This window comes from Hemicordylus capensis, chromosome 4 (genome assembly GCF_027244095.1).
Source record: "Hemicordylus capensis ecotype Gifberg chromosome 4, rHemCap1.1.pri, whole genome shotgun sequence".
NCBI lineage: Eukaryota > Metazoa > Chordata > Lepidosauria > Squamata > Cordylidae > Hemicordylus > Hemicordylus capensis.
This window is the reverse complement of record NC_069660.1, coordinates 151,726,553-151,742,893: the sequence shown is the minus strand read 5'-3', so window position 1 is coordinate 151,742,893 and position 16,341 is coordinate 151,726,553. Positions and strand designations below refer to the sequence as shown.

Sequence of the window (16,341 nt, the reverse complement as noted above, 5' to 3'; positions counted from 1 at the left end):
GAAGAATTAATGTTTATGCACATGGACTCATATATGTGTATCTTTAAAAAAGAAGACTATCTATATCCTTGTCCCTTCCACAAAGCAATGGCCCAAGATAATGTTCTTGGGTTTTTGTGGGGAAAACTGATGCTGAATGTGCATCCACTACCAAAAACAGCAGCTGTATTTACTCATACTGTGACATCACAGTATTCTTCATTTACCTAACCCTGCTCCAAAGCCTTGGTTGCTGCTGGAACGTGGGCCTCCTCTTGCTGCTCCTCTCCCTCCCAAGTGCACAGGAGGAAATGCCTCTTCCAAAAAGTAGGTCTTGTAAATGTTAGTTGTTGTTGTTGTTTTTTAAGATTAAAAACAATCTGCCACTCCAGTTAATGTGAGGCACTTTTTATAACTGATCAAAATTATTTTAATTGATTAATCAACCAGATTGATCAACTGGGTGTGCTGCCCTAGTCATCAGACATTGTTTTGGAGAAGCAGGAAATGAAAACGTAAACAACAAAATCACCCATCACAAGGGTCCTTTAAAATATGGGGCACTTGACAATATTACCACTTTGTCCCAAGAAAATGTTAAAGCTTCAGCAGTGGGAAGCAACAGAGACAGTGATGGGAAGAGTGTGGGTAGGAGACAATGAGAAGTATGGAGGCAAATAACTCTGGAGCTCATAGAATTTTGAGCAGGGCATTGAAAGCTGACTTTGTCCCTGCAGAGATGAGTGATAGTTAACAAAAGAAGAAGAGAAGTGAGTGGGCGAGACATGAAGTAATTCTGCCTTACCTGGGGCTGAAGGGGAGCAAAGCCTGAAAATTCATCATTGTGAACCACAGATGCAACAACCTGGAGTCATAAGGGGAAACATTTTAATGACTTTATCTTTGCTGGGAAGTCAACGCTGGTGCTCTCTTGTACTATTTCCCACAAAGTCACTACAATTAATCTCACTAAACTACTGCTTGGCAAAAGTGCAGGATCAGATGATCATTCTATCTGTTATATCGGTTTGCTGTAAACTGCCCAGAGACATAAGTTTTGGGCAGTATAAAAATAAGTTAAATAAATAAAAATAAATAAATATGTATATCTCACTCTTCCTCTAAAGATCTCAGCCTGTTCAACTTAGCAGCATCCCCCCCCCCAGCTATTTTTGGGCAACTCCCATAATCCCCAGCCCAATAGCCAAGGATTATGTGAGGAGCTGACCAATATCTGCAGGAGGGCCGAAGTTGAGCAGCTCATCCATGGTTCCCCTGCAACACACAGAGGATCCTCAGGTAGATTAGGCTGAGAGAATCCGACTGACCCAGCATCACCCAGTGAGCCTCCTGGTAGAGTGGGGATTTGAACCTGGTCTCCTCACTCCTTAGCCAACAATCTAACCACCACACCACTTCCTATTTACATTAGCACCACACCCTCAACACGACTTAAATGAAAAGAAACATTGGGCTATGGTGCAAGGTCCCCACTTCCTCTTCCATGTGAAGGACCCAGCCATGGCTGCCTTCCCTTTAATAGCATTCCTTGCATATTATGCCATATCTAAGAATATAAGAATATAAGAACAGGCCTGCTGGATCAGGCCCAAGGCCCATCTAGTCCAGCATCCTGTTTCGCACAGTGGCCCACCAGATGCCACTGGAAGCCACAGACAGGAGTTGAGGGCGTGCCCTCTCTCCTGCCATTACTCCCCTGCAACTGGTACTCAGAGGCATCCTGCCTGTGAGGCTGGAGGTGGCCCACAGCCCTCCGACTAGTAGCCATTGATAGACCTCTCCTCCATGAAGTCATCCAAACCCCTCTTAAAGCCATCCAGGTTGTTGGCTGTCACCACACCCTGTGGCAGAGAGTTCCACAAGTGGATCACGCATTGTGTGAAAAAGTTGTGTGCCATGTGTCCTGGAAGAAAACTTGCCTCCATTCTAATCTAACCAAGTCATCCAAACCCCTCTTAAAGTCATCCAAACCCCTCTTAAAGCCATCCAGGTTGTTGGCTGTCACCACATCCTGTGGCAGAGAGTTCCACAAGTGGATCACGCATTGTGTGAAAAAGTACTTCCGTTTGTTGCTCCTAGACCTCCTGGCAATCAATTTCATGGAGTGACTCCTGGTTCTAGTGTTGTGTGAGAGGGAAAAGAATTTCTCTCTCTCCACTTTCTCCACACAATGCATGATTTTATAGACCTCTATCATGTCTCCCCGCAGTCATCTTTTTTCTAAACTAAAAAGCCCGAGGTGTTGTAGTCTTGCCTCATAAGGAAGGTGCTCTAGGCCCCTGATCATCTTGGTTGCCCTCTTCTGTACCTTCTCCAGTTCAACAATGTCCTTTTCAAGATGTGGTGACCAGAACTGTATGCAGTACTCCAAGTGTGGTCGCACCATAGTTTTGTATAAGGTCATTATAATGTTAGCCGTTTTATTTTCAATCCCCTTTCTAATGATCCCTAGTGTGGAATTTGCCTTTTTCACAGCTGCCGCACATTGAGTCGACACTTTCAACGAGCTGTCCACCACAACCCCAAGATCCCTCTCCTGGTCCGTCACCGACAGCTCGGATCCCATCAGCATATAATTGAAGTTGGGGGTTTTCGTCCCAATGTGCATCACTTTACACTTGCTAACATTGAACCGCATTTGCCATTTTGTCGCCCACTCCCCCAGTTTGGAGAGATCCTTTTGGAGCTGCTCACAATCCATTTCGGATTTCACTACCCGGAAGAGTTTGGTATCATCTGCAAATTTGGCCACATCGCTGCTTACCCCTGCTTCTAGATCATTTATGAATAAATTAAAAAGCACCGGTCCCAGTACAGATCCCTGGAGGACCCCACTTCTTACTTCCCTCCATTGTGAAAACTCTCCATTTATACCTACCCTCTGTTTCCTGTCTTTCAACCAGTTAGCAATCCACACATGTAGCAATAGCAATAGTAATAGGACTTACATTTATATACCGCTCTATAGCCGAAGCTCTCTAAGCGGTTTACAATGATTTAGCATATTGCCCCCAACATTCTGGGTACTCATTTTACCGACCTCAGAAGGATGGAAGGCTGAGTCAACCTTGAGCCCCTGGTCAGGATCGAACTTGTAACCTTCTGGTTATAGGGTGGCAGTTTTACCACTGCGCCACCAGGGGCTCAGTACTTGTCCCTTTATCCCATGTACTTGTCCCTTTATCCCATGACAGCTAAGTTTCCTCAGGAGTCTTTGATGAGGAACTTTGTCAAAAAACTTTTTGGAAGTCCAGGTAGACTATGTCAGCTGGATCACCTTGATCCACACACTCGTTGACACTCTCAAAGAAGTCCAAAAGGTTGGTGAGGCAAGATTTACCTTTGCGGAAGCCATGCTGGCTCACTCCCAGCAGGGCCTGTTCTTCTAGGTGCTTTACAATTTTATCCTTGAGGATGCTTTCCATCAATTTGCCTGGAACGGACGTTAGGCTAACTGGCCTGTAATTTCCCGGATCGCCCCTGGATCCCTTTTTGAAAATTGGTGTTACATTTGCTACTCTCCAGTCCTCTGGTACAGAGCCCGATTTCAGGGATAAGTTAAATATTTTAGCAAGGTCAGCAATTTCACATTTGAGTTATTTGAGGACTCTTGGATGGATGCCATCCGGCCCTGGTGATTTGTTAGCTTTCAGTTTTTCCAGACAGTTTAGAACATCATCCCTTGTCACTTCTATCTGACTCAGCTCTCTAGCCTCCATCCCTAAAAAGCCTGGTTCAGGAACAGGTATATGCTCAGTATCCTCTGCCGTGAAGACAGATGCAAAGAACTCATTCAGCTTCTCTGCAACCTCCATATCCTCCTTAATAATCCCTTTCACTCCCTCATTGTCTAACGGTCCAACTGCCTCCCTGGCAGGTTTCCTGCTTCTGATGTACTTAAAGAAGTTTTTGTTATTCCCCTTGATACTTTTAGCTAAATGTTCCTCAAACTCTCTTTTTGCCTCCCTTATTGTCACCTTGCATTTCTTTTGCCAGAGAGTTGTGTTCCTTTCTATTCTCTTCGTTTGGACAGGCCTTCCAATTTCAGAAGGAAGTCTTCTTCCCTTTTATGGCTTCCTTTACGGTACCCGTTAGCCATGCTGGCATCCTCCTGGACTTAGTGGTACCTTTCCTCCTTTTGGGTATACAATCTAACTGGGCTTCTAGTATTGTGGTTTTGAGTAAACTCCATGCACTCTGGAGAGAAGTGACTCTCCTGATTTCCCCCCTCAGCTTTCTTTTCACCATACTCCTCATTTTGGAGAAGTTTCCTCTTCTGAAATTCAAAATGTCTGTGTTAGACATCCTTGCTGATTCTCTCCCCGCATGTATGCTGAATTTGATGGCACTGTGGTCACTGTTCCCTAAAGGGTCGATGACACTGACATCACGCACCAGGTCCGGGGTGTCACTCAGAATTAGATCCAAGCTCGCCTTCTCTCTGGTCGGTTCCATGACCAACTGTTCTAGAGCACATTCAGTCAGCATATCTAGAAATTTGACCTCATTGTCATTATATGACTGTCAATTTATTTAGTCTATGTGTGGGTAATTGAAATCACCCATAATTACAGCCCTGCCTCTCCTTGACGCCTCCCTGATTTCCTCCTGCAACTCCCAGTCACTGTCGGCATTTTGATCCGGAGGACGATAGCACGTCCCCATTAGCACGTGGGATCGCTGAATTTGATTATCAATGTTGTTGCTGTTATTATAGATATCGTAGCAGAATATAGGCTGTTCCCAGTAAAGTTGCTTTTTGTAATTGGCTGGTGGTGATTTCTGTGGCCCCTATGGTGCTGAGGTGCTCTTCGAGTTGTTTTGGAATTGCACCTAGGGTGCCAATTACCACTGGGATTGCTTTGGTCTTTTTCTGCCACAGCCTTTCAATTTCAATTTGTAGATCTTTGTATTTGGTGATTTTTTCTATTTCTTTTTCTTCTATTCTGCTATCCCCTGGTATTGCTATGTCGATTATTTTAACTTGTTTTTCTTTCTACTCGACTACAGTTATATCTGGTGTATTGTGTGGCAGATGTTTGTCTGTTTGTAGTCTGAAGTCCCATAATATTTTTGCATCTTCATTTTCTTCAACTTTTTCAATTTTATGGTCCCACCAATTTTTGGCTACAGGTAGCTTGTATTTTTTGCAGATGTTCCAGTGTATCATCCCTGCTACCTTGTCATGCCTTTGTTTGTAGTCAGTCTGTGCAATCTTTTACAACAGCTGATTAGGTGGTCCACTGTTTCATCTGCTTCTTGACAAAGGTGGCACTTGCTGTTTGTTGTTGACTTTTTGACTTTGGCTCTTATTGCATTTGTTCTTACTGCCTGTTCTTGTGCAGCCAGTATTAAACCCTCAGTTTCTTTCTTCAGGTTGCCATTCTTAAGCCATTGCCAGGTCTTGGTGATGTCTGATTTTCCACTTATATTGTGCAAATATTGACCATGCAGTAGCTTATTTTTCCATTTTTCTGCTCGGTTCTTGACTTGTTCTTTCTTGTAGGCCTGCTTTCTTTCATTGGTGTTGAATAGTTTCTCGTTCTTGACCATTTTAAGTGCATCTTCTTCACTGCCCATTATATATTCTTCAAGGCCTCTTTTCTCCTCCTCTACTGTTTGATGGACTTGCAGCATTCCTCTTCCACCTGAGCTGCGAGGGAGGTAGAGCCTATCTACATCACTGCGGGGATGCAGAGCATGATTGATGGTCATGATTTTCCTGGTCTTACGATCTAGCATCTCTAGCTCTGCCTGGGTCCAGTCTATTATTCCTGCAGTGTATCTGATAACAGGTATAGCCCAGGTGTTTATGGCTTGTATGATGTTCCCGCCATTGAGTTTGGACTTTAGGATTTTTCTAACTCTCCTGATGTATTCACTTCCAATTTTAACTTCAGTGTGTGCAAGGTTATCAGCCTGGAAAATGCCCAAGTATTTGTAATGCTTTTTCTCTTCCAAGTTCTTGATCTTGCTTCCATTGGGCAGTTCTATTCCTTCTGTTGTTCTTATTTTTCCTCTGTTCATTATTAATGCAGCACACTTGTCTAGTCCAAACTCCATTGCTATATCGCTATTGAATATACGGACAGTGTTTAGCAGTGATTCGATTTCTGACTGGGACTTTCCATACAACTTCAGATCATCCATGTACAGCAGATGGTTGATTTGACTTGATGTTTTAGATGTTTGGTATCTGAGGCCTGTTTTGTTTAGTATTTGTGAAAGTGAGGTCATGGCGATTACAAACAACAGAGGGGATAGTGAGTCCCCTTGGAAAATACCTCTCCTAATGCTAACCTGTCCAAGTGTCTCGCCATTGATTGTTAACTGTGTACTCCACATGCTCATTGCTTTTTTAAAATAAATATCTGAATGTTTTTGCTGACACCAGTTGTTTCTAAACATTTTAGTATCCATGTGTGAGGCAATGAGTCGAAGGCTTTCTTGTAGTCAATCCATGCAACACTTAGATTGGTTTTTCTTCTCTTGCAATTTTCTTAAATCATTTTGTCAATCAGCAGCTGCTCTTTTGTGCCTCTGGTGTTCGGACAATTTCCTTTCTGTTCAACTGGAAGCTGTTTGTTAGTTAATAAGTCTTGCATCACTTCATCTGCTATTATTCCAGTTAATAATTTGAACATGGTTGGCAGGCAGGTTATCGGTCTATAATTACTTGGAACTGCACCTTTTGCTGGGTCTTTCATGATGAGATGAGTTTTCCCAGTTGTTAGCCATTGTTCAATATCACCTCCTTGCAAAATGTGATTGAACTGTTTTGATAGTTGTTTATGAAGGCTTGTTAGTTGTTTAAGCCAAAAGCCATGCAGTTCATCATCGCCTGGCGCAGTCCAATTTTTAAATTCTTTGCTCTTTCACTTATTAATTCTGGTGTTATTATTAGATTATTATTATTATTATTAATTAATCACCAACGTAAGAGCCAGTCTGGAGTAGTGGTTATCATGTTGGATTTGGACCAGAAGGACCTAGATTCAAACCCCCACTTGGCTGTGAAACTCAATGTGACTTTAAGCCAGGTCCTCTCTCTCAGCTTAACCTACAAAGTACTGTGTGATTAATATGGTTGAGGAATCATGCACACTGCCCTGTGTTCCTGGAAGGAAGAGCAGATTTTAAATGGTTTTTTTAAAGCCATCATTGCATCCCTTTTCTCCATCTTTATGTGTGTAATTTCCCCCCCACTTTAGCTTCATTTGCCATTTTTTATTTAATACATTTGCTAATCACCTGCATGATATAGTATCCCTGGAAAACACACTTTTAAAAAAATCAAATAATTACTATTACAAAATCTGACCATGAAACAAGCAACAATAAAAGCAAAGAAGCAACACCAAGTTCTGTAGAATCCAGAGAACAGCCATAAAAAGCAAGTTCAAACTAGTTATAAAACATACTGGAAAGCATGGACAAATAAAAAATGATTTTGTCTGGCACCAAAAAGACTAGAGTTGGTAGAGGAGTTTTTCCAGATGGGCAGCTTTACTGTGGCAGGAAATGCCTAAGTTAAGCTGTTTTGAGCACTACACCAAAGTGCTCTTGTTTTAGAATACATATACTGCACGGTAATTGCAAATCATCAGAAGCAAAGCTGAATATTGCCATTGGCTATATGAACAGCACCTTCTGTCACTATCCAGACATCACTGTAAATGACGGCCACCCCCAGCCTAAGTGTTTCAAAGCTGTGTTCAATCTCTGTTTGGAAAAGCTCCAGGAGAGGGCATTCCATATTTAAGGTGCAAAAATCAAACAGCTCCTCTCCCCAATCATAGCAAATTATTACGAATGAAGGAAGCGGTTGGGCAGGCTTAAGATTTTTAACACTGCAATGAAATGATAACCTGAAAATCATACAACCTCCATTTCAGTTGAATTGTCTAAGTAGGAATCTTGCCTGCAAGTGTTAATTTTTGTTATTGTGCTTTTAAAAGAGCACAATAAAAAGGTATTATATTTCAAAATTTAAATTGTGGTTCTGCTTTAGGGTTGCCACTTCTTAGCTGGTCTCTGAAGTTATTCTTTCACAAATGGCTTGATCTGCAGCAATTAGCAGATGGTCATGCTCATCTCCATACTATAAACAGCTTTTCCTGGATATTTTACAGACAGGGATTTCCCCCAAATCCACTCCTGATTGGAGTGTACCAGTCCACATATTCACTGGATTTAACCCAACCTCCCTGTGGGCTATCAGGGACCAGGACAGACAGGGCTTTGTTTTTCTTCTCGGGCCTAGCCCGAGTTATGTTCGGGGTAAAAACATCCTCTGTTTTCAGCAGCTTTTGAAAAAAACCTCTGGGGCTTCCACTTTCTTCGAAAATGTTGATGGTGGTGCTGATAGCTATGCGAATGGTCCATCTAATTCCTTGAATTAAAATGCTCAAATCTGCTGCAAAGCACATTCGCTCTTCAGATACCCCGCCCCCAGGCATAGAGCCATGTGTGAAAAACCTACGTGCCTCGGGGTGCCTTTCTAGCAGATTCGAGGCATTTTAATTCGAGGGATTAGATGGACTATTTGCATAGCCATCAACACCTTCGGAGAAAGTGGAAGCCCTGGAGTTTTTTTCCAAAAGCTGCTGGAAAGAGAGGATTTTTTTACACTGAACATAACTCGGGCTAAGCCAGAATTCGCAGCCTCCCTTCAGAGAAAAACAAAGCCCTGTCTGTCCTGGTCCCTGATAGCCCGCAGGGAGGTCGGGTTAAATCCAGTGAATATGTGGACTGGCACACTCCAATCAGGAGGGGATTCGGAGAGGAAAGCCCTGTCTGTAAAACCTCCTGCTGACTTCTATACATCAAACTTCTGTTAAACATACAAGACCAAGCAAGAATGCTTTTCTCTGGTTGACTGACTATTACAGTCTGACCTGAATGAAACATTTGACCCTTTCAGGAATATACGTGGGATGAAATTTGTTAATTCTGTTTCCGTTGCCAATTAACTTCCTACCGTGGCTTTCCCCAAGAAATCTTTCTTCTCCAGCTGTGCCACTTGCTTTTCATTTGGCACAAACAGCTTCCCTTCAGGAATCAGCATGGGCTCAAAGAGTTTTTGCTTCTGCACATACAAAAATGCACATAGAAAATAAAATCACTTTTTTTGTGTGAGCTGCTAAAAACATAGCTTAGACAACTCCATGATTACTTTCCATGCTCATTACTCTAAATCCAGGCAACCCCTTATTCTTCAGCAATAAAGTCCCCCTCCCTTAACAAATCTTTCTAGGTTATCACGAAAATGTTACATAAATCCATCTTTAATGGAAGTATGAAATCCTAGGATAACAAAGGCTATTTCTCAATACAATAATCTATTTTCTAGCAATCAAATGTAAAGACAGACAGGGTTCTTACTCCTATCTTTAATAGTTATACAGCTTGGGGAATATCAACAAGTGTAGCTTTTCTCACTGCCACCGAACAAACTGTAAATATTGAAATGCCTTTTGCTGTCAGGGTTTGAAACTAAATTTCAAGGTTTTGGCTGCTTTCTCAACATCTCCAGAACAAGGAGTTATACTGCAGGCTGAAGAGCCAAAATCATGAGAAGCAGGGGCATAGCAAGGTTGGAGTGGGCCCAGAGACAAGATTTTAAAATGCAGCCCCCTCACTGAAGCTCAACTCATGAAGTAAAGAAATCTTAAATGAGGTATACACACACACACACGCACATATATCCTATGTGCCACAAAAGAACACCATCCTAAATTATTTTTAAAAGGTTTTGTACTTTTTGGACGATGCAAGTCATTTAATGGTACTAGAGAAAGACATGCTGTTCTGGATCTTAACACTCACATCAATTTAGGAGTATGAATACAACTGAAGGAAGCCTGGGCGGGTGTGTGGCTGGGGGAGTCAGTCATGTGACTTTCCTATGCCCCCCCCAAGGCAGTGGGCCCCCAGACAACTGTCTCCCCTTGCCCTATTATAGTTACGCCCCTGATGAGAAGCATTTCCCCACCACAGAGCCCTTCCCTTCCCTAGCCAGTTCTGTTTACTCTAATGTTTAAATCACATTCCAGCATGGACTTTCAGTTTCAGTATTGTTCTCTATATATAGGGGAAAGTGACTGAGACCAAATAGGAACTTAGTACATTATTTTGAAAACACATGGAAAAGAGGGTAATAATTCTGCTCTAGAAATCAGCTAGAAAGAGTGGTGTAAAAACACCAGGCCTCTGTATCATCTTCTGCTCTAATGCTCTTCCTCCCTGACAAGACTTAGATCTCAGGAGACCTGTAATTCCTGTAGTCACAGAAGCCCTCCCTCTCTTGCATTCAGTTCTATAACTAGAATTGCTAGGTTCAGAGTAAAACTATCCCCAACAAAATCTCTGCTTAAAATCCCTCTTGGTAAGGTTCTGTCAGCTATTTTGCGTGTTTCAGATCCTTGAAGCTTCTCACTTTTCCTTGTTGGAAGCTTGTAGGACACTCAACTTCAGCACAATGTCTGACACCCAGAACAAATTATTCCTGAGTGGTCCTACTGAAATTAGTCCTTTAGATTAGTCCCCACGTAGTACCATTCAATACATTAGTCTGGTTGTGAGCCATCGATCCTTCCTTACATGTTGTCGCCCAAGCCTATCCATATTTGACTCAGAAGCAAGTCCCACTGGGTTCAATGGGACTTATTTCCTCCTAAGTGTGTACAGGATTACAACTGTAGGCATCTGGTCCTAAACTCCACCTCTTCCAGTTTGGCCTGCTCCTGCCAAGATTCAGTTCATCAAAAACACTGGTTGACCCTGATCCTACCAAAATCTATGCCAGAAAAAGAGATGTCAAAACAGAAATCGAAGATGTTCTAAGAACTTTTCAGCATTTTCCTGAGACTTTGGTCTAAGTTAAACATATGGGTGCAAGCCCCTTCTTGTGACACATAGATCTTATCTAATTTGTTGCTGACATGTTGGAAATCACACTTTGCATGATGTCCATTTGTTATCTATGTGTGAAATAGTTTGTATCTCACAAATTTGTATTTGTTTTGAAATCCTGATGAGTCCAGGTTCATAATCACCACCTTTTGCTACATCTTTACATAGAGCTACCCAATGTTAACCCCCTAATGGCACAGCGAGGAAATGACTTGACTAGCAAGCCAGAAGTTGCCGGTTTGAATACCCACTGGTATGTTTCCCAGACTACGTGAAACCGCTGGTATGTTTCCCAGACTATATTTCCCAGAGTATGGGAAACACCTATATCAGGCAGCAGTGAAAGAGGAAGATGCTGAAAGGCATCATCTCATACTTTGCGGGAGGAAGCAATGGTAAACCCCTCCTGCATAAATCCCTCCTGTATTCTACCAAAGACAACCACAGGGCTCTGTGGTCACCAGGAGTCAGCACCGACTCAACGGCACACTTTACTTTACCCGATGTTACAAGAGCTACATGTTGTATCCAGAGTTCCTTGGACATGTATTGTGATCCTATGTGAATTTCTCATCCTTTCCTACATTTTCTTACCAGAATGGATTCCATTGCCTTTTTTATTTTGTTGTGCTGAAGCTCTGTCTTCATTTTCATGGCCATCAACAACTGCTCTTCGGCTTTTTTCCATTCTTCTAGCTTGGCATTGGCAAGGGCTAGATTGTATAACACCTGGTAGACAAAAGGTAAGAGCATTAGAGAACAGTAGCCTGGATCTCACCATGTTTAGATGGAAGTCCCATTGATTTTCACTGAGTGCTAATATAAGTCTGGAAATGTGTGATTTCATGGCAAAGTGAAAGAAATTTACATGGTGAGAAATTTATTTGATTTGAAAACCTCTCTAGATGAGGAATTACCATGGTGTCACTCTTGCATACGTGGTATTGATGTATTGGTCAGAATGCTGGACGTACTGAGGCTCAAACAGATTAAGCCTACTGGATGACTTTGAATCAGTCACTCTCACAGCTTACCCTACCTCTCAGGATTTTTGTGAGGACAAGATGGAATGGCATCTTGTTCACTGGCGGAAGCACAGGATAAAAATATGATAAACAATAAATTATGATTAGGAGAATGGAATGTTCCGTGATCATGGCCACTTGGCCAGTGCTCGACCTCCTGTAGATGAACGTTGAGACAAAATCTCATTGGACAGTGCTCAACAAGCTCAGAACTTACCTCACAAGCAAACAACTTGAACTGCAGGCCTAAGATCTTGTAATCTATTAGGTGATTTCCACGTAGCTGAGCCAATGCCTCTTTTAAGTCATTAATGGCTGACTGATAACTGGAAAACAAAGAAGAGGTAATAAAGTAAGTGCTTTTTGTCAGACAAGATGTGGAGAAATGGATTGTTGCTCTGGACAGGCTGGGTGACAGTCTTAAGGGAGCCTTCCCTTGCTCTAAGAAAAATATGTTAGTCCTCAGAATATTGGTTTCCTTTGATTCCCATCATAAGCCATGATCTAATTTACAGCCATCCTCAGAAACTGCTAGAACTGCCTGCAAATCAGTGAAATGTGTAATCAGTAGGACTGTGAATTTCCTCAGTTCCATGCAAGTTCCAAAACTTCAACAATGTAGTACCAGGCACAGAACTGAGAGCTTTCTTCTATTTTTTCATCCTTATTTGTTTTTAAAGAGCAAGTTTCTAGCCATTACAGATGAGACTGTATGCTTAAAAGTGTGTAAGCCACATCTGACAAAATTTCAGAGAAAAGTTGAATCTTACTGTAACTAAGCCTAACTACATGTAACAAAATCAACACATATTCCTTCCCATCTACCCCTGCCTCCATATATTTTGTATGTGTATATCTGTATTTTAATTTCCAGAAGTCAGTGGATGGAGCTCCCAATGACTAGCAGAAGCAAAATAAGCAAATACTGCAAAGCAACGATATAAAGCAAATATAGGTAAATATGATTATTTGCATAATCTATTGATAACTGGGCTTCAGTTGGAGCAGAATTTGGGTTATTCCAACACAGATGTTTATTTTATTAAGCACTGAGTACACACAGCTCTCCTAACTGAGCAAAGGAAATGGCTGAACCGATGATCATCATAAATTCAGATTACATCCTGTTCAGATTACATCCCTACCCATGTAGGGTACCATATGTTACAACTCACTTCTCCATCTTGTAAGCCACTGTTCCTCGCTGGAAGTAGGCCACTGCTAAGTGTTTGTCATTGTTAGTACTCCTGGTAAAGGCCTGTAAGAAATAGCACTAATGAATACATGGGTGTTGTTTCTGCCACAAAATGTACCATCAGCATACCTTGAATTTTTTCATTCCTGCACAGCTGCCTGTGGCCAGTTCAAGCTTGCTAACCACCTTTGCAAAAGGAACATTGGTCTTACCTGTGAAGGGTTCTTTTTCCCTGTAGCTGGAGCTCATCACTAATGGGATTAGGTACTGCTCATGCTCGAGACCGGCTGCAAGTCAAACTTGCTAGTTCCTGCCGCCGGAGGGCACCAAAACCCCAGTTCCGGGACCGTAACAAAGAGGTGCAGTAAATGAGACAGTGAAATAACTATAATAAGAGTAAAAAACTACAGGAACGATAAGTTAGGGAGGTAGAGTCAAAGTGAGATGGAGAGCCAAAGAGGAATGACTCCATTCCTCAAGAGCTGCCACTACCCCAAAAATGGCCACCCTCCTTGTTATGGCGGCATATATACAAATATACAGAATGGTGAATGCTCCCAGACATGACATCTGGGAGGGTCTGATGAGCTCCAGCTACAGGGGAAAAAAACTCTTCACAGGTAAGATCAATGTTTCTTTTCCTTCTGAGCTGGAGCTCATTACTAATGGGACATGCCCAAGTGGTATGCAGTCTGTGGGGTGGTAGGATGTCATCAAAGCACCTGCTGGAGCACTGTATCCTCCATTTGGTGACTCAGGAACTTTGAGGAGATGCGGGGAAGCTATGTGTTGGTCTCGGTAGTGAAGAGATCCACTAGTGGGTGGCCCAGTTGACTGGTGATCTGCTCAAATGCTTCTGGATGGCGTGACTATTCTGAGGGATATACCTGTTGGCAACTAGGCCAATCCGCCTGGGTATTGTCTACACCGCTCAGATGTTCTGCAATTATTGACAACAGATGCGTCTCTGCCCAATCAAAGAGGCGAGTTGCTTTTTTCATCAGTGCTCTTGAGCGAGTGCCGCCCTGGCAGTTGATGTGGGCCATGGTCGTGACCTTGTCTGTGTGAAGCACCACATGTCTGCCCGCCAGAAGGTGATGAAAGTGGAGTAGGGCCTGCCTGGCTGTGCTGAGCTCCAGCCAAATGATGCCCTGCTTTGCCTCCTCGTTGGACCACAGACCCTGGGCCAGGTGCCCCAACAAACTACTCCCCAGCCCAAGAGGCTGGCATCTGCAGTTATGACAATCCGATGGGGAACCACCAGAGGGAGGCCGCAGTCAAGGGCTGGGGATAGCCACCAGTGGAAGGACTTCTTGACTCAGCTTCTGAGGTGCACTGGCTTGATGGAGCATAGGGATTCCATCTTGAACTTCTTTTTCCTGAGGAACCTGTTCATATGCTTGAGACCCAACACTGCCCTCCAAGAGCCATCCCTTTTGGGAACCAGAAACAAGAGTGAATAAACACCTGAGCATATTTGCGTTGAGGGTACAGGATCTTTGATGGCGTGGATCTCCAGAAGATGTTGGATCTCCTGACAAACTCGTGCTTGTCCTCCCTCTTGGAGCGTGAGGTGACCATATAACTCTTGGGCAGAAGGAACATGAAATCTATGGAGTAACTGTGAGAAATGGTGTCCTGTACCCATTGGTCTTGTGAGGTGGACATCCAGGTAAGGGCAAACTGTGAGAGCCTGCACCCAATGGAGTAGGAGTCATTGTCTTTTGTTGTGTTAGGGAGCAGTGTTGAAGGTTCTAATACCAGAATGCGCCTCTGTGGCGAGACCTCCACTGGGGGCCTGCCTGACCCCCTGAAGATTTGACCTCTGTAGTCTTCAGACCTGAAGGACTGGTCCCTGTGGAATTGCCGCTGGGGATGAAAGGATGAGGCGGAGGGGCAAAAGGACCTCCTGGATTCCCTCCATATGTATGGCATTGCTTTCTTTTTACCCCTTGTCTCGACTAGGACAGCATCCATGGATGGGCCAAAAAAATTGGATCCTGAATAGGGAGACACGGTGAGAGTGATCTTTGATTTGGGTCCACTTGCCAACTCCTCAGCCAGAGGAATCTGCATACCGCCACTCCCAAGGCCAGAGCCCTAGATGCCTGTTGAATGCAATCTAGGCTGGAGTCCACCATAAAGGCAGCCGCCTTAGCCATTTTATTAATGCCTTGCCCGAGTTTGGTGTTTTCGGGGGGAACCAATGCCACCAACTCCTTGGCCCACACATTGGAAGCCCTAGCAAAGATAGAATTGGCAAACGCTGCCCTGACTATGGTGGCGGAGGTTTCATGTACCTTTTTGAGCAGTAAGTGCCTTCCTGTCTTCTATGGTCTTTAATTGTTCTTGTCCCTCAGTATTAATAAGGGTCCCCGAGACCATCTGCACAATGGGCGGGTCAATATGGGGGGTGGCCAGGAGAAAGGCAGCCACCTGGGAGAAGGCATAATGCGTCCTCGGGTAACTATCAATGGGTCTACAAGAGGCTGGTTGTTGCCATTCTGCCAACATGACCTACTTAAAGAGGTCAGGGAAGAGTACCGATGAGTAGATGCAGTGGGAAAGACATTCTGATCCAAGTCTGCATAGTGGCAGAAGGAGACACATCATTTATTGACCTCTTAGCCTTAGAAAGCAAAACATCAAAATCATTACAGGAAAATAAGCATGCTGAAATTGGTGCTACAGGGGCAGAATCCTCCTCAGATAGCTCTCCCTCTTCCTTCTCAGGGTCAATTGGCACAAACGGGTCTGGAGATGCTGGTGACCCTGGATTCGTCTGACTTGAATCTGAGTCAAGTCTCAAAGGCACCCGGTTAGGCAGAGGTAATACAGGTAGAGCAGGCTGGGTGGGAGGAGGAGGGACGGGCTGGATAGGAAGGGGTGGGAGGGGGTGAGAAGGCAAGGCTGGATCAGGGGGAGGAAAGGTAGGAAGGGCCAGAGCCCTTGGGCGTGGGCGTTTGTGAGCCACTGCGACTGCTTGGGAAGGCAAGGAGGAGGAGTGCCACTTGCACCCAGATTGATGGCCCCGTGGCACAAATTTGCCCCGCTTGTATAGTGGAATGGCCTCCCGCCCAGGACTGGAATTAGGTGAGGAGGAGGAGAACCGCCTGCGTGGATGCAGGGGTCGCAAGGGGGGAACTGGAGGAGCTGTCGTCGGGGCGTCTGGCAGATGGGGCTGAACCACGAGCAGGAGACATTCCT

The 16,341-nt window shown here is 43.8% G+C and overlaps 1 protein-coding gene across 8 annotated transcripts in view; it reads right to left on the bottom strand.

Annotated features, from left to right (window-relative positions):
* Positions 1-16,341, bottom strand: part of NCF2 (neutrophil cytosolic factor 2) — a 45,166-nt gene that overhangs the window by 23,752 nt on the left and 5,073 nt on the right. For 6 of the 8 annotated variants that reach the window (XM_053245827.1, XM_053245826.1, XM_053245828.1 and 3 more), the window contains 5 exons: positions 13,115-13,197; positions 12,157-12,265; positions 11,509-11,643; positions 8,981-9,088; positions 785-844 (listed from right to left, as the gene is read on the bottom strand). In XM_053245827.1, the coding sequence (XP_053101802.1) occupies positions 785-844; positions 8,981-9,088; positions 11,509-11,643; positions 12,157-12,265; positions 13,115-13,197 (495 nt within the window). Of the gene's footprint in view, positions 1-784; positions 845-8,980; positions 9,089-11,508; positions 11,644-12,156; positions 12,266-13,114; positions 13,198-14,601; positions 15,135-15,434; positions 16,287-16,341 lie in introns of those variants that run through there. The other 2 variants (XM_053245824.1, XM_053245825.1) reach the window with 2 other exon arrangements.